This window comes from Podarcis liolepis (assembly GCF_965112155.1).
Source record: "Podarcis liolepis genome assembly, chromosome: 12".
NCBI classification, from domain to species: domain Eukaryota; kingdom Metazoa; phylum Chordata; class Lepidosauria; order Squamata; family Lacertidae; genus Podarcis; species Podarcis liolepis.
Window position 1 is genome coordinate 38,006,653 of NC_139563.1, and position 24,997 is coordinate 38,031,649.

Below are 24,997 nucleotides of genomic sequence, written 5' to 3' on the forward strand. Positions count from 1 at the left end.
TGAGAATTAAAGATTTTGGTAGATACTGCAATTTGAGTTCGCATTCTTCCTCCAGTGAGAGCCAGGACAGGAATGTAGGCTGGAGGTGGGGGACTCTCTCCTTTCTGCCCTGACTTCAGCTACCTCTGAAGGGATGCTGGTTCTCCTTCCCCCAGCTTTTCTGGAGAACACAGAGCCTCAGCAGAGGCTGAGAAGGACTTGGAGGGGCAGGAGGAGGCAGAACTGGAGGAGCCCAAACAGACGGGTACAAGCTTGTTATCTAGAACCAGACACCACCTTCACAGATGGGAGCAAACTCCTCACCAAGGAGAGTGTCTTTGCAGTTCCCAACATTTGCAAAGTGAGTGAGTCTTGTCAGTTAGTGCACCCCACCTTTTATGTAAAAAATTTGGCCGGTGGGGTGTGGGAACAGGTTGGGGTATCTTAGCCACTTACATCTCTTTCAAAACTTCTTGATCTTGATCTGCTCTTGTCCCTCGTATGCTAAGCATCTCAGAAAAGGGAGAAGGGTGACATCATAAACCGGATGATGTCATGCAAAGTATAAAACAATACCATGTATCCTAAGTGTCTCAGACTGGAGAAGGATGACATCATAAAGCAGATTGTGTCCAGTGAGTCAATCTCAGATGTTTTCCAACTAGATAAATTAAATATGTATATTTAGGCACTGATGCCAGGAAAGGAAATCTGTTCAGGATGAAATAGTCTGTCCCCCAGGGATGGTTTTGTTGGCTTTCTGCAGTATAGTGACGCTGCAGAGAGCTTGCTGGGGAGATCATGCATTAAAAAGAAAGGACTCAAAAAGTACTTAAAGGTTTTAATAAGAAAAACAAAAACTCCATTTACACTAAATACATCAACAAACCAAACCAGACCCAACCACCAACCCATCCCCCAGGGTAATGGGAGAGCTAGGTGCTGCTCCTTATATACTCTACCCAGATGCTGACACACCTTAATCAAATACAACTCAGCAGCACCTGCTATGTTTCACAGCTGTAAAGCTGGGTCTCGTTATCTTGCTCTGGCCCTTGCTCCGGCCCCTTAAAGACATACACATGGAGTGGAACAATGATGAACCTTTACATTTAAAGAAACCATTCAACATTTCCCCTGCGGTTCATCATTGTGGAACAAAAACATAAAGCATACTTTGTACATGTTTTTCATGTGTAACCTTTGGAAGTGCTTTAGTAAAAATGTCTGCAATTTGATTGTCACCTGGAACATATTTAAATACAACCATTTCATCAGCAATTAGTTTCTTTACAAATTCTAAACGTAATCTTAAGACTCTAGTGCGCTGCGTATTGGTCTCTGAACACAGGATAGCAAGTCCACTCTGGGAACCAAGGTAAACTCTTACTGGTAGTGTTACTTGCATCTGTAGGTCTGCAAATACTTGCAGATACCATTCTACATCACGAGTGGCCTGAACGCATGCACATAATTCACTCTCTGTTGTGGAGAGACAAATAATGGTTTGTGTCTGGGACTTCCATTCAAATGGACAACCGTTGTAACAAAACACCATACCAGACACATCCCTGCAATTATTTTGTTCCACTGCATGAGATGCATCGCAGAAAATTTCAAAACCTTTGTCAATACTTGTTGTAAACTGCAACCTATAATGTTTGGTATGTTTAAGGTACATTACCACTCTCTTAAGAGCAGAGAAACATTGTGTAGTGGGCTTTTCCACAAATTTTGCTAGAAAGTGAAAAGCATAAGTTATATCTGGTCTTGAGATTCTTTGAATGAAATTTAGCTTGCCTATAGCAGAACGATACAAAGTTTTGTTAGGAAATGGCTTATCTTCACCTGTAAAGGTGAAACCACACACCATAGGTGTTTCCTTCCCATTTGCATTTTCTAAACGTAGCATTTCAACTAGATCATCAATTTTTGCAGTTTGATGAACCAGAAAAGATCCATTTTTGCCTTTCTCAATTTGCATGGATAAGTAGTTTTTAGCTATGCCTAATTCCACCACATCAAACTTCTTCTGTAACTGTGAAACTACCTGTTCATATTCCTGTTTAGTTTTTGTAGAAATTAACACATCATCTACATACACACATATTTTTGTTACAGAGTTTGCCCTTTCCTTTATAAACACACAATTGTCTGCCTTTCCTTGTGAAAAACCAATATCTAGCAATTCTTTTGCTAAAGTTTGGTGCCAATTCCTTCCACTTTGGTGCAGACCATAAAGGGATTTATTTAATTTGCATACCAAACCTTCAGCAGCGTCTATGCCTTCAGGGACACGCATAAAAATTTGTTCTTTTAAATCTGCAAACAAATATGCTGTTTTTATATCTAGGTGATAAACAGAATGTCCACGTTGTGATGCATCTTTTAACAAAAGCTTAACTGTTTCATATTTTACACTTGGTGAATAGCACAAATCATAATCTTCGCCTGGAATTTGTTGAAAACCCTTAGCAACTAATCTTGCCTTGTACCTTACAACTTCATTTTTGTCATTCATTTTAACTCTATAAACCCATTTTGAATCAATAAGTCTCATATCTGGGGTTTGTGGTACAAGAGACCAAGTGTTATGCTCTTTTAAAGAAGCTATCTCGGAGTTCATAGCTTTATACCAGTTTACAGCTTGGTGCTTAGGTAAATTCTGAACATCATTGTAGCTTTTTGGCTCAAAAACCGCCTTATTGGCATACACAGTATTAAAATGTTCATCTGCGAAACGTTGTGGCTTCTGCCTCTTTCTATCTGAACGTCTCAGTCCGGAAGGAGAGTCAGACTCCTCAGACTTAATGGGACTGAGTGAACTACTAGTTTCAGGTTGTAAATCATCATTGTCAGACTGAAGAGGTGCCTGTAGGCTAAGCTCACGGTCAGAAAACTCAAGAGAATCTAACCTCTCCTCAGGTGCCTGTGACTTTAAATCCTCAAACAAATTATCAGATTCAACAGGCTTTTTGTCTTTTCCCATTAATTCAGAAGCAGCATTTCCTGCTGCTGCTGCTTCTCCCTCTTCTTCCTCAGTATCATTTATACCATCAGTATCTTGGAAAACAGCAACCCCATTCCAATTTACAGTTTGTATCATGCTTCTGGTAATATGAAATTTGCCAGTTGCTGGTATGTAAATTCTGTACGCCCCCTGCTGGTAGCCCATTAATTTTCCCTGAACACTACGTTCACCCAATTTCTGCTTAGCGGGGTAATGCATAATTACATCTGAACCCCAAATACGTAGGTATTTCAGATTAGGGCGTTTTTTAAACAACTTCTCATAGGGGGTGACATCTAAACCAGAATGATAACTGCGATTTCTAACATAACAAAAAGCATGGAGTGCTTCAGCCCAAAACGCTTTGGGAAGATTAGCATCGTGCAGATAAGTTTTAACCCCTGCCTGCAGGTCACGCTGCACAACTTCAACAAGCCCATTTTGCCAGGGACTTCGGGGGCAAGATAACTCATGAGTAGTCCCCTGCGCTTCCAGGAATTTCTCAAAATCCTCAGAAACAAATTCCCCGCCCCGGTCAGAAAACAGGTTCTTAATTGGTTTGTTAAAGTGCGTTTTTACCCAGTTGCAAAAAACCTTGTACTTCTCAAATGCTTGGGACTTCTCAGCTATTGCATAAGTCCAACAATATCTACTATACTGGTCTATCAGAGTAAGCCAGTACTTTGAACCTCCTAATGAGGGTGGGAGTGGCCCAACTAAATCACAATGTACACGCTCAAATGGCTCAGTTACTTTCCTATCTGAGCACCTACCCTTGCGTGCAACCTTAATCTTATTCTTGCAACAGGATAGACACTGCATAAAGAATTTACATGGTTTTAAGTTGAGGCCATCGACAATATTCTTTGTCTTAATTACATCAGCAAAATTCAGGTGTCCCAGAATTCTGTGCGCCACGTGGATACACCCAGAATGTGGCCTTACATTCCTCAACTCCTGGCTTGACTGTGCTGCTCTGCAATTTATATGCGATTGTGAGTAGGTGTGAAAATACAGTCTATATAAACCATCAGATTCCCGGGCATACAATAGACGTTTGTTCCCCTCGAAAAACTCACACATAGACTTTAAGAAACGCACAGTTATGCCTTGACGGGCAAAGCAGCTTACTGACAATAAATTGTCCACTGACGGGCAGTAAATGCAGTTCGCTATTGTAATGTTTAAAGAGTCAAGTTTAACAGTACCCCTGCCAAGCGACTGCAAGACTTGTGAATTGGCTAAATGTACATTACCAATTTCCTCTTCGAAAGAAATAAACAAGCTTCGATCATTGCAGATATTTTGAGATGCTCCTGAGTCGACAACAAAAGACTTCCACTTGGCACCTTTAATTCTTTTACGATCTTTAGTCCGAGCGTGGAAAGCTCGCGGCTCGTTTCTGTCTCTACTATACGATGCCGGCTGCTGGGCTGACGACCGTGATTGACGAACAGAAACAGGCTTGGGAGTACTTTGCTTTCTTTTGGATCTGCAGTCCCTTGCAAAATGTCCTTGCTTATTGCAGAACCAACAACGCTTTGCAGCTTTAAATGCAGTTGTATCACCACAGGTTTGCATATGGCGTTCCTCATTCTTTCTGGAAACAGGAGTGCTTATGGCACAAGCCTCCCTTCTATCCAACTCGCCCATTAATCTTGCCGTTACCCCTTCCACAGTTAATTGTGCTGGTGGAACGGCAGATATCTGGCTAGCTATACCATCAAAGTCCTCATTAAGGGAACAAAGGATGATAAAAACATACTGAATATCAGGTACCTCCATGTCCCTTCGAATTAATTCGCCGCGTATTGCCTCCAGACGTCTCAGGTGTGCCGCCAAATCACCACCAGGCTGCAACTTCGTCTGGTACAACTGCTTGAAAAACGTCAATTCAGACGCTGACTCTTTTCTAACATGCACTGCTGCAAGACTGTCCCACATTTCTTTGGCAGTTTTCTTATTTCTTATATAGACTACTTGCTGGTCGCTGACTGCCAAATTAATTATCGCCCTGGCTTTTGCATCTCCTTTCGACCAAGCATTAGTTACAGGGTTAGGAGGGTCATCAGTTACATAGGTCCATACTTCTCTAGAGGTCAAAAGCGCCTCCACCCGAAAAGACCATAAACTATAGTTCTCATCTGTCAGCTGTGGGAAGACCAGAGCCTTCTCAGCTTCAGGAACCCGGTCAACCATTCTGGAACTCTTCCAGACCCACAAAAACTACGCTAACAGGAGAAGGAGTTTTCAAACCTTTCTCAGAGTCCAAAAATATGCAGTCATCCACTCAGCAGCTGGGCCCATAACCAAAGATGTTGGCTTTTTGCAGTATAGTGACGCTGCAGAGAGCTTGCTGGGGAGATCATGCATTAAAAAGAAAGGACTCAAAAAGTACTTAAAGGTTTTAATAAGAAAAACAAAAACTCCATTTACACTAAATACATCAACAAACCAAACCAGACCCAACCACCAACCCATCCCCCAGGGTAATGGGAGAGCTAGGTGCTGCTCCTTATATACTCTACCCAGATGCTGACACACCTTAATCAAATACAACTCAGCAGCACCTGCTATGTTTCACAGCTGTAAAGCTGGGTCTCGTTATCTTGCTCTGGCCCTTGCTCCGGCCCCTTAAAGACATACACATGGAGTGGAACAATGATGAACCTTTACATTTAAAGAAACCATTCAACAGGTTTCTCCACCTGGCAACTGAATAAGAGACTTTTCCAAAGGAAAGGAAAGGAAAGGAAAGGAAATGTAGTCCTAATTTTGTAAATGTGGAGCAGGTGGATTTGTATTCGGATATACAGTCTGGCCTGGAGTAAGTAAAGTTAAGGGGGAAATAGAAGACAACAGATATGGAGGCAATTTAACCTAGTTTTAGATTTAATCAGTTTTAGATTCCATTTTAGATAAACCCTGGTTTGCCATGGCATCTGAGCCTTAGGAACTGCCATTAATTTTAACTATTCATAATCGTAAGATAGGGATATGGGTGGTGCTGTGGGTTAAACCACAGAGCCTAGGACTTGCTGATCAGAAGGTCGGCGGTTCAAATCCCCGCAATGGGGTGAGCTCCCGTTGCTCGGTCCCTGCTCCTGCCAACCTAGCAGTTCGAAAGCACATCAAAGTGCAAGTAGATAAATAGGTACCGCTCTGGCAGGAAGGTAAACGGCGTTTCTGTGCGCTGCTCTGGTTTGCCAGAAGCGGCTTAGTCATGCTGGCCACATGACCCGGAAGCTGCACGTTGGCTCCCTAGGCCAATAAAGCGAGATGAGCGCCACAACCCCAGAGTCGGACACAACTGGACCTAATGGTCAGGTGTCCGTTTACCTTTAATCGTAAGATGCTCAGGGTAATTAACCTGGTTCTTCCATGCCACTTTATCTTCACAACAATCCCAGGACTTAGGTGAGACCGGTAGAGCAACTGGCCCAGTTGAGTCTCAGGGCTGAGTAGCAAAGGGAATCCAGTGTCTACTCACTCTTAGTCCAACAAACAAACCATTACACCCAACTCAGCCTCATGTGAAGTATGACTTCTTGAAAGCAGCAAAGAGCCACTCTGAACATTTCCTGCTACTTCTCTTACTAAAAAGTAACATAAGAAGTGATCTTTCATGAATTATTCCCAAATGTTTTGACCCGACAAACAGATCAGCCAGCGATCGACTGAGAGCTATTAAAGTAGCTCTGAAATCTATGACTTTTTTTGCTGTTGTTGCTGGCAGCAGTCCTACACACAATGAAGTCATGCTTGAAACCCAGTGGCCTCCTTTGTGAATCCAGATTCACAAAATGCTGAACTTCTACAGATTTGTCTATCTTTGCTTTGTCCCTATTGGCTTGCTGTCTCACTTGCCTGTGTTGTTAGCAGATTCTCCTGTAAGATATGGTAGAATCTGCCAGTTGAACAGTTGTTAATTCTTTAGAAGGTGAGCCTACAGATCAAATCGATTTGCGTTTCCCTCACATCTTACCAAGTACATGTCATTGACACTTTATTTCTGTACACAGTGGTACCTCTGGTTACGTACTTAATTCGCCCCAGAGGTCCGTTCTTAACCTGAAACTGTTCTTAACCTGAAGCACCACTTTAGCTAATGGGGCCTCCCGCTGCCACCACAGCACGATTTCTGTTCTCATCCTGAAGCAAAGTTCTTAACCCGAGGTACTATTTCTGGGTTAGCGGAGTCTGTAACCTGAAGCATATGTAACCGGAAGCATATGTAACCCGAGGTACCACTGTATCTGAAATTATTGTCATTTATATCCTCTCTGTTTAATTATCTTCTTTTGTTCCTTCGTTGTTGAATGGGCTTGACATGTTTGCTATCTACTATTCTTTAAGGTGGATTTCTAGACTTTGGTAACATTCCTTCACATGCCAACATTGGATATAACCTAATCTGATCAAAATACTACGTTTAGGCTTTTACCCTCACCATGACTAATGTGCTAAAGGGCATTGTATGCAAATGTTTATCTTCTGGACTTTGAACGTCTTACTAATGCACTTTTCAGATTTTCCCATCATTAACAGATTAGATGATTAAGCAACATGGTTGGGTGTGGGTGCACAAAGATAATTACAGAGGCTGTCTGGTTGTAAATTGATCTTTAGATACTGGTGATTGGTAAATGCAACTCTAGCTACTCCCAGTTACAAAATCCTAGATAAAATCTTCAGTGTAATCTGCAACCTATACTCCCCCCCCCCCCGAAAAAAGTCCATAGTGATCCTGGGGAAAGAATACACATCTATAAAACTTTATTAGCATTTGGAAATGCAGTCAAAGTCCTTTTTCTTTGCTTCTCATCTTGACAGATACCTTATTTTGGAGATTAGAAAGAAAACTGGATGCATTTCCCTTTAAATTGTATGAATTCTTCTACAACTGAAGCAGTGCCACCATTTTCAATGCCCCCTTTTACATTTTTTTTTTAACTTACAGCAGCATTTTCATTTAAAAGCTGGTTTAATTCAAAAATCATAAGAAGTCATTAGGGTGATCTCACACATCAGTTTGAATGCAGATTATTTGAGAAGAGAAATTGTATTTAGGGCATATATTTATCCCACAGTCATTGGTCATAATGCTTTTCTGTGAAGTTTCTGCTATACAGTGGCATGTTTTTACAGTAACATTTTTACTGTGCTTACTGGAGATCACTATAGCAGACGTTCCAACGAGGAGGAATTGTAGTTCAAGGTCACTGCTATCTTACACCTAGCGTATATGTTTTGTTGACTCATCAAGAGTGCATACCTTGATTCTAAATGCATTTTACTTGCAAAAAAAAAAATTCCACTAGTTTCGACATAACTCTTCTTTTTAAGATTACAAGCCTCAAACAACATCCAGTAAGTCTTCAATGCATGTCTACCATGCATTAACATAACAGAAATTGATCCAGAAATTCTTCCATCCTTCAAAGCAGTACTGTGTATAGTGTTGCACATTTCTGCCACAGTTTGTCATTGTGGGTGGACTTGCTTGGAGTCACACATTCATTTTAAGATGCCTTGTGGGATGTAGTTTTCTCCAATCTTAGCTATGTCACTGTGTTCAGAAGCTGTCATATCTGTATGAACTATGATCTTGAAGTCAGAGAGATGGGCCATGCCTGAAACCTCATAAAACGTTATTTTTGAGAAAGGCATTTTCATGAAGCTGTTTGACATTTTACACTTGGGTTGTGGTGACGCTAGAATGCTGCTCTGGGCTCCTTGGAGAAATGTTGAGATAAAAATATAGTAAGTAAATAGACACTAGGCATTGCAGAGAGATTCCTCTGCTGAGGATTTGGGGTTTCAGAAAATTTTCTAGTATGCTATCGCAAGGGGGGTGGAATGCATCAAAGGATATGTAAGAGATAAGTTAGATTCTTTCACTGTATCATCAGGAGTTTTGGTTTTGGCAATTGCTGACAGATATTTATGAGGTTTCCAGCTAAGCACTGTATACTGAGCTCTCAAGGGACAAAATTTGTACTAACCAGCAGCAAGCAACAATTGAGTTTGTCTGTGTTATATGTTGTTACTATTATTTATTAAACGGATTAGTTGCCTTTTTTGCCAGTGCAATCCGAAGTGACTTACAACAATAAATAATAAACATTTTAAAAAGACAAAGAATAGAAAAATCTAAAATGCTTTCATACTTTTAAAGGCAGGAACAGAACACCCTGGCAGTTAAAGGAGACTACAGATAATTAAAAGACAAAGGCCTAGCAGAAAATAAATGTTTTTGCTGGTGCCTAAAGATACGTACCACAGAGCCTAGGGCTTGCCGATCAGAAGGCCGGCAGTTCGAATCCCTGTGACGGGGTGAGCTCCCGTTGCTCGGTCCCAGCTCCTGCCAACCTAGCAGTTCAAAAGCACGCAGTGCAAGTAGATAAATAGGTACCACTCTGGCGGGAAGGTAAACGGCGTTTCCGTGCGCTGCTCTGGTTTGCCAGAAGCTGCTTAGACATGCTGGCCACATGACCAGCTGTACGCCAGTTCCCTCAGCCAGTAAAGCGAGATGAGCGCTGCAACCCCAGCGTCGTCCGTGACTGGACCTAACGGTCAGGGGTCCCTTTAAAGATATGTAATGATGGCGCCAGGTGAGCTTCCCTGGGGAGAGCATTCCACAAATGGGGAAGCACCACTGAAAAAAGGCCCATTCTCATCTTGCTACCCTGCGGACCTCTTGGGAAGGTGGGGCCCACAGAGAAGGATCTTAGATGGCAATCACAGGGTCTGGGTCAGTGCATGTGGGGAGAGGCAGTCCTTGAGGCCCAGAGCTGCATAAAGCTTTATAGGTCAAAACCACCATTTTGAACTGGGCCTTGAAGCTAACTGGTAGCCAATGTAGTTGAGTCAGGGTTGGTGTTAATTTATTCAAACTGTCTTGCATCCTGGCGGCCAAATTCTGCACCAGCTGCAATTTCCAAACCATCCCCAAAGGCAGTCCCATGTATAACACATTGCAGTAATCTAAACTAGAGTTTACCAGAGCATAGACAACAGAAGTTAGGCTAGCTGTGTCCAGATAGGGGTGTAACTGATGGAAAGCGTTCTGCGCCACTGAGGCCATTGGACCCTAGGAATTTTTGTGGACAGCCACAATAGCTGGAACATGTTACCGATGAAAAATCTAGGCAGACAAGTAGGAATAACCGTAAACAAGCTGGAAACCAAGCCCCAGATTACCGTATTTTTCACTCTATAAGACGCACTAGACCACCTAGTTTTTGGAGGAGGAAAACAAGAAAAAATATATTCTGAATCTCAGAAGCCAGAACAGCAAGAGGGATCGCTGCACAGTGAAAGCAGCAACCCCTCTTGCTGTTCTGGCTTCTGGGATAGCTGCACAGCCTGCATTCGCCCCATAAGACGCATTTCCCCTTACTTTTTAGGAGAGAAAAAGTGAGTCTTATAGAGCAAAAAATACGGTAGTTCTGTTTGGATATAGCATGTGTGAATACCAAAGACAATAGCATTGCAAATAGGCAGTGTAACGTGCATTGTTAGAAACAGGTTAACTTGCAGTGCATTCATGTTCTCTGCCTTGTGTAATTAGGTATCCTGAGACTTGCAAGACATTGATCACCAGCCCAAGGACTCTGCTGTGTAGTAGTAATAATTTTACTATTTGTAACAGGTTACACCTGACTGGGTTGCCCAATAAACATTATAGGGCATTTCTTTCTTTCTTTCTTTCTTTCTTTCTTTCTTTCTTTCTTTCTTTCTTTCTTTCTTTCTCTCTCTCTCTCTCTCTCTCTCTCTCTCTCTCTCTCTCTTTCTCTCTTTCTCTCTTTCTCTTCATTTTGAAGCATTGCAATAAAGATTAAAACATTAAAATGAAAGGTTTAAAGCCTATCTTTATGGATCCAGCCATAATTTAGTATTGGTTACTGAAAGACTGCCAGTGAGAAGCACATTAGTAATGACTATTTAAATCAAAGGCAACTGTTAATATTCCAGCACTATGCTCCAAATATTAGATGAACATTGAACAAAAACATAGTGCATCAAACTTTGTAAGGAACTGCCCCCTGCTGGCCTGGCATTTGTTTGCGTATAATTGCCAGATTAAAATTTTCAGCATTACGTGTAGCATTTAAAATTAATCCTTTGTGCTCTCTTAGATAAAGGATGCCATCCTCCAGGCTTCCTGCTCTGCAGGCAACATTTATTTCACCCTAAAACACTTTTTTAAAGTTGTAACCTGAAGTATTTGTGGTTGGGCAAAATATTGATGATATTATTGTTTCACCAGCTTAAATTTTTATTGTTGCTTCTATTAATGTATATCCAACTGTGTTGTCTTTCCCCCTCCATTTAGGTGGAGAACAGACCAAAATACTACGGACGAGAGTATGTATTAAATTATTTGTAGGAAAATAACTTTTAAAGTAATAATTTGATGCATGATACTGTGCAATTTAAAATTGCTATGAAGAGATCATTTAATGTTAATGAAGAGATCATTTAACTCAGTGTTATTTCTCCATTTCGTTCCACGTACTTACTCAGTTTTTCTTGACTTCCCAGACTCTTCGTTTGCATGCACGTGAATTGTCTTTTCAGGTGGTACCTATAGTGTATATACATTTCAGTATGTATTTTGCAGTTAGAGATGTAGAGCAATCCTAACCCAGCCCTAGGAAGAACTGGAGAAGTGGAGCCACTGCTGTTGGTCAGGAAAGAAGGTGGCGGGGATCTTTTTGCTTTGGTTGTTTGTTTAAAAGGAAAGACCAGCTGGGTAACGCCAGAGGCCCATCTAGAAGAGTTTGGATTTGATATCCCACTTTATCACTACCTGAAGGAGTCTCAAAGCGGCTAACATTCTCCTTTCCCTTCCTCCCCCACAACAAACACTCTGTGAGGTGAGTGGGGCTGAGAGACTTCAGAGAAGTGTGACTAGCCCAAGGTCACCCAGCAGCTGCATGTGGAGGAGCGGAGACGCGAACCCGGTTCCCCAGATTACGAATCTACCGCTGTTAACCACTACACCACACTGACTCCCAGAATAGTTCAGAATCCTATTCTCACTGTGGCCAGGAGCAGCAGCACTCTCCCGGCTTGTGATTTCCAACAGCTGGGATTCAGAGGTCTACTTCCTGCAACAGGAGAACAAGGCCATCGTGATTCATAGCCTTTGACAGCCTTATCGTCCTTGGTAAGGTGCAGTAGAGTGGGCCACCTGTCAATGGGCCAGCTTAAAATCCAGGGAATCCTTGGCCTGTTCTGCTCCACCCCATTTTGGAAACTTGTGCTGGCTGTGAACGGCAGCCTGCCATTCATACAAGTACAGCAAGGGGCTTCTGTAGCAGTGGACCCACCCGCCCGCCCCCCGCCAGCAGAGCCAGGGAGAAGGACTCTTCCACCCAGTCTTCTTCATTTATTTTGTAAATCTTAACTTAGGTCTCCTTTTCAGAATCACAGAATCGTAGAGTTGGAAGAGACCACATGGATCATCTAGTCCAACTCCCTACAATGCCCAGTGTGGGGCTCGAACCCACAACCTTGAGATTAAGAGCTCCACAGACTGAGCTATATGATCCAGTCTGAATCTGGTGTTGTCTATTCCAAACTTTAAAATGCTGGAAAGCGTAATGCTGGTGGTCAGCAAAAGAGGTTTGCTCAAGGCAAATCTAATAAAATGTAGTATAAACACCGACAATTGGGAAACACTTGCCTGCAAGTGCTCCAGCTAGAGAACAGCCTCTACCAAAGGTGTCATGGACTTTGAAGACACTTGAACTCAGGACGAAAGGGAGAAACGTGCTAAGAGGAAGGCAAGTTTGGCAAACCCTCACCGTGATCAACTCCCGCCCGGAAACCTATGTCTCCAGTGTGGAAGGAGATACGGATCCAGAATTGGCCTCCACAGTCACCTACGGACACACTATTAAGACCATGTTCACGGAAGACTATCTTACTTGGCCACGAGTGATCGCCAAAGAAGAAGAAGTCATATAAAATTGATCCAAAGGCAGAAGAGCTGGGAATACAGGCAGAGAGCTTGCAAAATGTTACAGGTTACTAAAACCAGGCCCTGCTAAGCCCCTGGTTCCAATATTTATTTATTTAAAATATTTATATCCTGCCTTTCTAAGACAACAGCCTTTTAAGGAGGCTTTTAACAGCAACAGAACAGCTGTAGGAAAATCCCAAAGCAATAATTAAAATGCAGCGCAAATAAATCAGTTGTGTATCACCACCATGGACAGCAGAATTCACCAAAAGCATCCTGAGCAAATGAATGGAAAGTTTGTGGGCGCAGTTTTAATCTTGACTGCAGCATTCTTTGCTATTAGTTCCTCCCAAGATGTTCCCCCTGGCATCAGTTTGTTGCACATACAGAGGGACACAACCCTATCATGAACTATTTTGTAGTGACTTTTATGTGTCCTCCTTCTGTGTTGACCTCCTGTGGCCTTTCTTCCATTCAGAGTTATTCTCTAACCTGATGGCTTTCTGTTCCATCAGGTTTCATGGGATCATTTCTCGCGAGCAAGCCGATGAATTGCTTGGAGGTGTAGAAGGAGCATATATTCTCAGAGAGAGCCAGCGGCAGCCTGGATGCTATACCCTAGCTCTCAGGTGAGCTTTGCTGCTTCTGTTTGCAAATTTTAAGAAGTGCTTGTTGGCCATTGGGAACCTGAAGGAATTGCAGTTATAACAACTATATGCAAAACAGTATACTTTAAAAATGGTATGATGTCGTCTGTAACGTGTTAGATATTACAATCCTTTAAACTTTAAAGCATAAATTTTTGCAGGCTCGATAGTTGATTTTTTTGCACTTTCTGTGATAATAATAACAATTTATTATTTATACCCTGCCCGTCTGACTGGGTTTCCCCAGCCACTCTGGGCAGCTCCTAGCAGAATTAAAAGCACAAGAAAACATCAAACATAAAAAACTTCCCTAAACAGGACTGCCTTCAGATGTTTTCTAAAAGTCAGATGGTTGTTTATTTCCTTGACATCTGATGGGAGGGCGTTCCACAGGGCAGGCGCCACTACCGAGAAGGCCCTCTTCCTGGTTCCCTGTAACCTCACTTCTCGCAGTGAGGGAACCGCCAGAAGGCCTTCGGAGCTGGACGTCAGTGTCCAGGCTGAACGATATGGGTGGAGATGGTCCTTCAGGTATACTGGGCTGAGGCCGCTTAGGGCTTTAAAGGTCAGCACCAACACTTTGAATTGTGCTTGGAAAGGTACTGGGAGCCAATGTAGGTCTTTCAGGACTGGTGTTATATGTTCTTGGCTGCCACTCCCAGTCACCAGTCTAGATGCATCCAAAGGCCACTAACAGCCACAGAGTACCCCAAAATTATTCACATTATATCAACACCATCACCAGTTAGAACTCTAATTATACCAGTTATACCTACAAGACTATATTTAACCATGAATTGTATTTAACCATGATTTAAGAGTATCTTGGGTACAGGAAACTTAGAGCGGCTAACCTGCGACACTTCGAAGGTGCATAAGTTAGCTATCCCTACCTAGTGCAAATGAAGAAGGCCGCCTTATTATGCTATGAGCTCTGCATTTGCAAATAAGGGGGTCGCAGGCTATCTTGAGTCTCTCATCAACTTCACTTACTGATTTCTAAACCCTATTTAAGCAATAAAGTGAATTGTACGCCACAGATTGTGCAAGACTTTCTATCAGCTCATCCCTTGTGATGAGCAAGGTTCCCCCTGGTAACTTCAAACATAGCTAAGTGCCACAGTGAGCTGTTCACAAAGACATGGAGCTGGTTTTGATTCCTGCATAAGAGGACACCCTGCTATACCTTGGTTTACTAATGCTGTGTTGTGACTGTTTAACCACAGTTAAGAACAGCAGGAAAAGAGCAGAAGGGAAGCAGGGATTGCATTAGTCCAAAGTTCTCTTCCGAGTGCAGTTGAGGATGTTCTGCACCGGTCTATAACACATGTTCGTGCAGCCCTGGCACAAACCTGTTTCATCTGAATATATACTGGTTCCTTGAGTCTTTACTCCGTCCTCCAGCTTTATAGCTAATGAGGAACATGGCCTTTTTATAGCCTGCATCATCTGAGAAATCAATGTTTTTAGTGTTCAAACACTAATGCAACAACTTCATTTTGTTTTAATGCAGGTTTGGCAATCAGACCTTAAACTACAGACTTTTTTACGATGGAAAGCACTTTGTAGGGGAAAAGAGGTTCGAGTCAATACATGATTTGGTAACAGACGGCTTGATAACGCTGTACATAGAAACCAAGGCTTCTGAATATATTTCAAAAATGACAACAAACCCTATCTATGAACACATTGGATATGCCACTTTGCTTAGAGAAAAAGTATCCCGGAGACTGAGTAGATCAAAAACTGAATCGAGGAAAGCTAGTGTAACCACATGTGAAGAAAACGCACCAGTTGAAAAGGTAAGGTGATTCATGAGAAAATCAATCCATATATAGATCTGCCTTTAAAAAATGCATCTGGGGCACTCAGTCATTAAAATGCACTCAGTGGCTTGTCATCAACTAACTTTTAGTCAAAGTAAACCCACTGAAATGAATGGACCTCAGTCATGGCCGTTAATTTCAATGGGCCTACTCTGAGTAAATGTTAGTTGGCTGCAACCCAATGTATTTGTTTATATGTTAACATTTGAGGTGCAAGCAGAAAGCTGAAATCAGATCTGTGAAATTATTCTGTTCCTCCATTGGGAATGAACTCCAGACAATTGCATGCCCTGCCTACAATAGCTTCCCATTGTAACAACAGCAGCAGCAACAACAACAACAACAACAACAACAACTGTATACCACCCTTCCTCCCTAGATCTCAGGGTGGTTCCTTTCTGCACTTAAGAAATGTGTGTTCAGGTAGCATCTCCCAGATAAAATGAGTGGGAAAAAGCACCTGAGCACATACAAATATTTAAATTCAAATGAGAAGCTAGATCTCTTGAGCTCAGCATTGTATACATCAATAAGCAGTACCTCTCCAAGGTTTAAGGCATAATTCCCCCTCTCCCAGTCTTACCTGGAGATGCTGGTGATTGTAACCTCCCCACCTGGTTTGCAGTATCTGTCTAAAAGAGAATGTAGCCTTGCTATTGATTCCTGAACGTAAGAATTTGTGCTGATTGCCTGTTCACCAGATCTCAAGTTTGTTAGCCTTTAACGCAAAGTTCAAATCTCTGCTTTACTATTTTGGTGAATGGGCCTGATTTTGGGGGCGCGGCTTTTCTGTCTTTCCATCTTTGCTTTTCGAAGTTGTTTTTGTAGTAGCTGAGCAAACAAGTAGTAGTTAACATAAAGCAATTCACGGAGAAATGCAGCTGAAATCAGCTTGAAATGTGTGACAAATGATGAATATTCTTATAAGAGGTTGTGTGTTCCCACAGATTGAAAAATATTTCAAACGAAACCTTTTTTCTGGTGTAAGTGCTTTTGAAGGTTATTTAGTACATAATTCACATAATGTGTTTGCATCGCAATCAAGATTATGTTGTTGACCCGCGTCTGAAAAGCAGTGCCTGACTGCTGAAGGATGTAATTTATAGTTTTTATTTATGATACTGTTTCAGTCCCATAAGGACATTTCTAAAGACATTCTCTGTTCAAGACAGCAAACGTCTTAAGTTGAACTGGTTTTCGTTTCTAGTGCAAATGACCAAGGAAGACATAAGCAGTGTGAAATACACAAGAAAGCTTTATTTAATAATATTTAGAGCAACTGACATTTCAGGCTTGTGGAAACAGTAACACAAATTAAACTCAATTAACTATAAGTTACTATTATTTAAGAGACACATGCCCAGAATAGAAAAGCACCTTACAAGGCTGTGATGAGCTGTTTTTTGGATTTTATATCAGCTTAGTTCAAAATCTGAGAGCTTCACTGTCAGAAAAAGGAAGGAAGCATAGAATTGCAGAGTTGGAAGGGACTACGGGGGTCATCTAGTCCAGCCCCCTGCAATGCTGGAATCTTTTTGACCCAAAATTTCAAGTTGTCACACTTCTGACAATCGGATCACTGTAGTTTTAAACCCTGGCCAATGGATCCATGTGCATACCCTTACAATATGTGTGTGCTGCTTCATGCAACAATATTTGCATGCTCAACTGCTGAATACATTGTGCCACCCATTATTTCATGTACAGTGGTGCCCCGCAAGATGAATGCCTCGCAAGACGGAAAACTCGCTAGATGAAAGAGTTTTCCGTTTTGGAGGTGCTTCGCAAAACGAATTTCCTATGGGCTTGCTTCGCAAGACGACAATGTCTTGCGAGTTCCTGCTGGTGTTTTTTCCTCCCCCCCCCCCTTTTTCTAAGCCGCTAAGCCGCTTACCAGCTGATCCAATCAGCAGATAAGCCGCTAAAAGCCGCTAATAGCGCTAATCCGCTAATCCGTCAATGGGCTTGCTTCGCAAGACGAAAAAACCGCTAGACGAAGAGAATCACAGAACGGATCTTTTCGTCTTGCGAGGCACCACTGTATGGAGAAAAGAGGGGGGAAACTTAAGTTCAGATTCTTCCACACCATCTGCAAAAACTTTCCAACAGATGATTTTGTGAGAACTGGTGGTGCAGGACATAAATTCAGCCACTGTAGACCACCCTTTATACAACACTGGGTGCTGGAGACGGTCGTTGATTAGTGTGGCATAGGGGCACTAGTTTGTAATCTGAGAAAATAGTTTTCTTTCCCAAAGAAACATTTCCTCCTAACTGATATGAAATAGGTTTCCTGCTATCAATATTCCTCCAGTCTTTAAGTCAACACTACTACAGTGGTGCCTTGGGTTAAGTACTTAATTCGTTCCGGAGGTCCGTTCTTAACCTGAAACTGTTCTTAACCTGAAGCACCACTTTAGCTAATTGGGGCCTCCTGCTGCCGGAGCACGATTTCTGTTCTCATCCTGAAGTAAAGTTCTTAACCTGAGGTACTATTTCTGGGTTAGCAGAGTTTGTAACCTGAAGCGTATGTAACCTGAAGCGTATGTAACCCGAGGTACCACTGTATTCTGCTTATAAACAGAATAAATTTATGAGTGGAACTTGGGAAGCAGTTTTGGGTTGTTGGTTTTCCTTGTATTCATTGCTCCATCTCCCAGTCTCCAAGCCGTGGTCCCTGAAATGTGCTAAGAAAAATGCTGCAGGAAGTTAATGTATTGTTGATAGCCGTAGCAAATATATTTTTTTTTCTCATTGGAGTACATTGCATTACCTTCCAGAAAAATCTAATTTGTGATGGTTGGCAAAGACCATTATTAGTATGGGAGAAAGGATTTTATCCATGCTATATAGAACCTTAACATGTTGTGACTGAAGCGGGGCAAGGGACATAAGCTATTTTGGCAGAGCAACTGCTACCCCTCAGTACCGCTTAGAAACAGCCCTACTTCTAAGATATGGTATAGAATCATAGAATTGTAGGGTTGGAAAATACCCGGAGGGTAATCTAGTTCAACCCCCTGCACTGCAGGAAACTTGGAGAGTGCACCACATCTGGTGGAAGTCTGTTCCACTGTCAAACAGCTCTTACTGTCAGAAAGTTCTTCCTGATGTTTCGTCCGGATCTCCTTTCTTATAAGTTGAATCCACCATTCAGGTTCTAGCCTCTGGAGCAGGAGAAAACAAGCTGGCTTCATCCTCCATGTGGCAGCCCTTTAGATATTTGAAAATGGCTAAAGGAGAGAATGTCAACAGGAGAATGCTAGGTATGCAATTAACTCACGAGTTAAAATCAGCATGACTTACATTTTGGATTTGGCGCCTTTAGAAAATCAGAATGAGGCAAATAGGCATGGCTATTTTTGTGTATACAGTGGTACCTCTGGTTACGAATGCTTCTAGTTACAAATGCTTCAGGTTACGAGCTCCGCTAACCCGGAAATAGCTGCTCCTGTTTGCGAACTTTGCCCCAGGATGCGAACGTAAATTGCGTGTCAGACGTGTGCACACAAGGGGAGGCCCCATTAGCGAAAGCGCGCCTCAGGATAAGAACGGGCCTCCGGAACGAATTAAGTTCATAACCAGAGGTACCACTGTACTTGGTAAAATTGATTATATTTGCATAATAGTATCTGGAAGTTGCTTAAATAACTTTTACTCCCATTTTGGAGTAGGTAAAATAAAGTTTGTTGGTTTGTTTCAGTTATCTACCCAGATAGTTTAGAATTTCTCAACAAAAAGACGTCTTTAAAAACGTACTGAAGGAATTAACGCTTTAATGTTGCCCTGCAAAAAGGGCTTTCAAACATTTCAAGCACAGTTTAAGCCTCTGCAGTAATTAGGAGATGTTAAGGGGTTAAAAAAAAAGAGAAACATCACCTTTTATTGATAGCATTTTAGAAGCCAAGAAACTACTGCAGAGGGCATTAATTTCCCTGATAGGTTTGTTAAACCATTTGTGGGATGTAGTTATTCTTCCCTGCACGAAAGGTTGACAACAGAAATTATTGAATGGCTCAGTCATTCCTGAGACTTTCCCCCTTTGGGCAGGTCAGTGGAAGGTTGTTTCAGTGCCACTAACTAGGAAGAGAATTCATAACTTGGAACTGCCTGAGGAATCTGTCCACTCTCATAATACAGTTTCTTGGAAGTTGTAATTAGTAGTACTGTGCCAGACCCCATAAGAAAAATGAAACGCATATGCCAAATTAGTTGCTTTTCTTTGGGTCTTTTTCATCCGAATAATTATATAGGTCAGAAATCATCATCATAAAAGAAGAACGTTTATCTGTCGTTATCCCTCAAACTAAAAAAAAATAGGCATTCCACTCTTGCTGTATTAAAAATAGGCAATAAATGAATGTATAAATGCATGAATGTTCATGCAGCGCTTTTTTTAAAAAACCAGGTGAATAGCCACTTTAAGAATTGTGGGGGGGGGGGGAGCTGCACCATTGTTCAGTTTTCTCATATGAAGGCCTGTCATTGCCCAGCAGCTAAATGTGTGCCTATTGCTTTTATATTAAGTCTGCTTCATCCAAAGGTCTTCTAGCTTCCTCTAGTAAAACAGGTTGCTAGTATACAACACACATCTGAAGGGTTTTGTCTGTTTCTTTTGAATTGAGCATGTGATTCGAACTTGGAAATTATCCCGCATTCCCAGGAAAGCGAATACTTGCCAGTCTTTTTTGTGTGTGCAAAAATTGACATAATACATCACCATAGCAAGTATAATTCATAGACTCCTGGTGAATCAGCAACACCTTCATTGGGGATCAAGGGCATGCTGTTGAACTCCCCCGCCGCCGCTGACGCCGCCTCTAATAAGGTCTAGCTATTCTGTCTTTAAACAAATACTGCATTTACCTTACCAATAAAGTACAGTCGTACCTTGGAAGTCGAACGGAATCTGTTCCGGAAGTCCTTTCAGCTTCCAAAACCAAAGCACAGCTTCTGATTGGCTGCAGGAAGCTCGTGCAGCCAATCGGAAGCCGCGCCGGTGTTCGGCTTCCGAAAATTGTTCAAAAACCGGAACACTCACTTCTGGTTTTCGATCGTTTGGGAGCCGATTTGTTCAGGAGTCACAGCGTTTGAGATCCAAGGTACGACTGTAAAAGCAGAATGTGAAATGTTGCCCCAAAGTAGGAATTCTGGAATAATCCTACCAGTAAAACAACAGCTTTATTGTCTGTAGGTACTTAAAGCAATTTTTTTTTTGTATTTGGGGGCGTTTAATGCTTTAGTATATCTCTGTACGTTGTTGTGCATCGACTTGATATTTTATATTATTCACTGGTTTATAATTTTATATATATATAAATGAATAAAGCTCTGAGGAGCTATAGAGCCATATTTATTCATTTTTTAAAAATGCCATTCTGTTTTCCCATGCTCTGTGGCACATTCAAATATTGATCATAACATTTGGTCCATTCTTAGTCATTAAAAACGAGCTTAGAAGTGGACATGCTATGGAACCGTGGCCAAATTGCATCAGCAGTACATGTATTTAAAGTGTAGCCGAAGCTCGAGCTGTAAAAATTGCATGTGGAACAGCTACTGAAAACTTCATAAACAATTTCCCGTTAAAGATGATACAGTGGCACATCCATTTCCTGCCCAGATTTCTTCCTTTGTGCAATCACCGGAAAATATAAGGCAGCTCTGTAGGCACAAATCTATATTTGATTATCTTGCCGTGTTTTCTGAGACGGAGAATATAACAATGCAATAATCTTTCACCTATCATTGTGTCCAAGTCGCTCAGTGTGCTTTTCAAATACAGGACTTGTAATTCTATGTAAATTGATGTAGCTTCCTATGCACAAGCAGAAGGTTTTGAGTTATGCAATTCAAAGAAGCCCTTTTTTTTGCACTCAGTATTACTTTTTGGAAGCATTTTCTTCCATCCAACCTTCGCTCAATGCTGCTGATTTGGCATATACAGCACATAATGGCTTTGGATTGAGGGATTGCCTTGCCTCATATATGCCTTGTTTTACCAGTTTGTCGAAGTTACAAAGTGCCATACTGTATATTGTTTGTTCTGCATATGTGAGGAGCTGATATTTTAGTGTGAATCATAGAGTTGGAATAGACCACAAGGGCCATCGAGTCCAACCCCCTGGCATCATCACCTTAATGCATTGGAACACCCTATTGACACTAGACATGTGTCCTCACCATTGCTGTTTTTCTAGAAAAAGAGTTGCTGGAACTCACCATGAACACCTCCCTTGTTCTCTTATAATGGCAATGGCGCCCAACCGAGAGGTGCCAAAACTGAGTTCTGGCAAGTTCCAGCTGTAAAAAAAGTCCTGGTCCTCACTATAATTAGATGCCTGCTGGAAACATTTTTATTTCAACAAGTCTCCCCAGATATATAATTTAGTTATGTATATTCCATTTTTTTTTTAATTTTTGCTGATTGTATGTATGTTTTCTTGATAATTATTTTATACATACTGCTTAGAGATTTTTCTGATTAAGTGATCTATGGCTTTTCATAACTGTACTAACGCTATTGATTCAGTCATAACATGTAACCTTTTTATTTAAAAGGCTAGGTAAAAATAGGTAGCTACCTTTAACTCATAACCTGCCTTGTTACTGAATCCTTTAGGAAGGAATCAAGTACAGTAAGGCTTACATTTCACAAAAGTGGGGATGATTTATTGGCGGAGCTACATGTTTCAAACACTAGATGGCAGCTTTACTTAAGAGTTTTTATGGTTTTCGTTTTTTTAACTTTTTTTTTAAAAAAAGATACAGTAGCTTCATGTGTTTTTGTGGTTTGTTTGTTTATTTATTTAGTGTGTTTATCCTGCCTTTTGGGATAAAACTCTCCCAGGCATCAAAGAACTACATCTCAAACAGCAAAACGAGACCAGTGCCCCTATGTTAGCTTCAGACATAAAGCAGAAAACAATGTGTGGTTTATTGCAAGGTCACATGTGAAAGGATCAACCCTCTGAGAAATTTGTATACATATACCCTTGCCCTGTTTAGTCTCCAATATGGGTGCAAATTAATATTACATGTTTACATTTACATATTTAAATGTATGCGAAGGGTGCATTTATCTGGCAAAGCTTTAACCTGAGCAGTGTATGCAAACAGGAGGAAATATTATTTCTGGGAATAATTGCTGTAGAAACCTTTTCAAATTTTTTTGCATACATTGTTAGTTACATAAACAGCTTGGACAACAGGCTTGTTTTAAAAGTATTGGTGTTTTAAAAGGACTTGTTAAATAGTAAGCACATTCTCTTTAAATGGGCCATTCAGATATTGCAAGGGGTTGTTTCCAAGTTTTAAAGAAATACTTATCAGGTTTTTCCTATTTGGATATACCCCAGTTCTATGAAAGAGGGCAAAATGACCATCTTAATGTTAAGACAGAATTTTTAGACAAGACAGTATTGTCACACAAAATGAATTAATGTACACACCCTACTTTTACAGGGCGCCACTATCCCATCTTCCCCCTTTTCACCGGCAGTTGCAGCCTAATTCTCTGTATGTTTACTCGAAAGCAAATCTCACCCAGCTCAGTGGGGCTTAGCCCTCAGGTCAGTTGTGCATAGGATCACAGCCTGAAAGCCATTTCCGGTGCAACATTTAGCAAGTACGGCGTGGCTCCTGGATCGATTCCTGTGAGACCTGTGTGCCCTTACTGCTAGATAAAAATGATCTGATCCTGTGAGCTGAGGCTTGATTCCTGGAGGAGTGCAGTGTTTGAAGATCTGTCTGTGCGCAGTAGGGATTCATGACCCAATTGGACAAAAACATGTTCACTGTCTATAGCGGGACTCATTTCAGTAGCAGACCTGAGGCTAATAAATATATATTTTTTCTAATCAAAACCTTAAAGACGAGCGCTGGAGGCCCTCAGATTTGCTAAGCCGGTTCTTAATGGCAGTCGGTAATTGAATAGAAAAGCAGGGCTTGTAAGCAATCGTCCTACCCTCTACATTCTCCTCCCCCCCCCCTTTTTTTTTTGCTTTTACTGTTGCTGCCTCTCTATCAGCAACAACACGTGCCTCTGAAAGTGGCTGTCAGCCTTCCAATCCCATCTGCCAAGCTGTCTGTTGCCAGGCTCCCTCTTCAGCTCCCAGGTTGCTGCGTCCTGTCTTGTTTTGCTGTTTACACGCAACCCCCCTGGCTCTCTTCAGAGTCACCTCTCAAACCTCAAGTTGTATTTCCTGCCCAGATACGGGTGATCATTATGAAGTCGTTGCCCTTGGATTTTCAGCTGAATCAGGGAACTTTTCCGCTAGGTTTTTTTTAAAAAAAACCAGGGTGGATAGCGGATACGATCTCGTACACTCAGTATTCTGTATGAGTTTTTGCATTTTTATACTAGATCTCTCATTGATTCACATTGACAGACACTGGAACTTTGTGTAGTTCTTTCCTATCTGTTTTTAAACAGGGTATTATAGCTTACTAATTCGCTTCCAGGGTTAAGAGATGGTCATTTTAAAAATAACACGTGCATCTTTACATGTGCATCAAAGTACCATGTGAAGTATTTTGTGTAGGCTTTGTTTATTATGTGGATGTGACGCTGTTTCTATTATTACTTCCAATGCTGCGAAGAAAGGCATTGTTGCCCCATTTTACAAAGCAGTGAATTGAAACGGAGAGGTTCTGGCTTTCCAGGGTAAAAATCTAGTCATTCAAACAAGGCGTTGAATGTCACTTCCTTATACATAGGAACTGGATCCTGTTTTGAGACATTTGAAACAGGCTTCAGATAATGCTGGCTACAAAAGTGTTGACAAAATATTTTCTTTGTCATCAAAGGTTATGATCCTTTTTTTCAGGTGCTCTGTGTGGCACCTTTCAATAGGGTGCTATTATCAGGTGTAAATACCCTGAAAAGATATATAGGAATATATGTATATTTTTTTTAATGAATCAAAGTAGGGAAAGGGATATAATATAAATTAACTTCCATGTACGCTAACCCTAACACCAGGCCCAGAGGCCTTGTTCACCCCTAGCATTCTCCTCAGGCAGCGCTCCTCATGCTTCACACCATCTTTGATGGTGATTTTGGTCTGGCCAGAATGTTTCTTTGAACTTTGATAATACCTTTAGTTTTCCTGCACAGAGGATAAAGGTGTGTGTGTATAAACTAGCCTATTGCACAAAAACAACATTTATATTGATTGCTCCACCCATGTTTCTCTCTGCCCACCGGTGGCATGGGTCTCCCAGAAGGGAATGCAGCCTTCTGAGAAATGTTCCCCACCCCTAATATTAAAAAAGGACCCCTGGACGGTTAAGTACAGTCAAAGGCGACTATGGGGTTGTGGCGCTCATCTCGCTTTCAGGCCGAGGGAGCTGGCGTTTGTCCACAGACAGCTTTCTGGGCCATGGGTCCAGCAGGACTAAACTGCTTCTGGTGCAACGGGACACCGTGATGGAAACTGGAGCACACGGAAAGGCCGTTTACCTTCCGACTGCAGTGGTACCTATTTATCTACTTGTACTGGCGTGCTTTCGAAGTCCTGGGACAGAGCAACAGGAGCTCACCCTGTCGCGGGTGGCCCTC

General features: G+C 41.6%; 1 protein-coding gene and 1 long non-coding RNA gene across 3 annotated transcripts in view; both read left to right on the forward strand.

Moving 5' to 3' along the window:
* Positions 1 to 24,997, forward strand: part of CHN2 (chimerin 2) — a 153,760-nt gene that overhangs the window by 66,941 nt on the left and 61,822 nt on the right. For both annotated transcript variants that reach the window (XM_083468388.1, XM_083468389.1), the window contains 3 exons: positions 11,328 to 11,359; positions 13,478 to 13,591; positions 15,123 to 15,411. In XM_083468388.1, the coding sequence (XP_083324514.1) occupies positions 11,328 to 11,359; positions 13,478 to 13,591; positions 15,123 to 15,411 (435 nt within the window). The remainder of the gene's footprint in view (positions 1 to 11,327; positions 11,360 to 13,477; positions 13,592 to 15,122; positions 15,412 to 24,997) is intronic.
* On the forward strand, positions 233 to 6,761 carry LOC310690117. The gene is made up of 2 exons (XR_014517919.1): positions 233 to 725; positions 5,688 to 6,761. It is a non-coding gene; the product is annotated as an uncharacterized lncRNA (long non-coding RNA).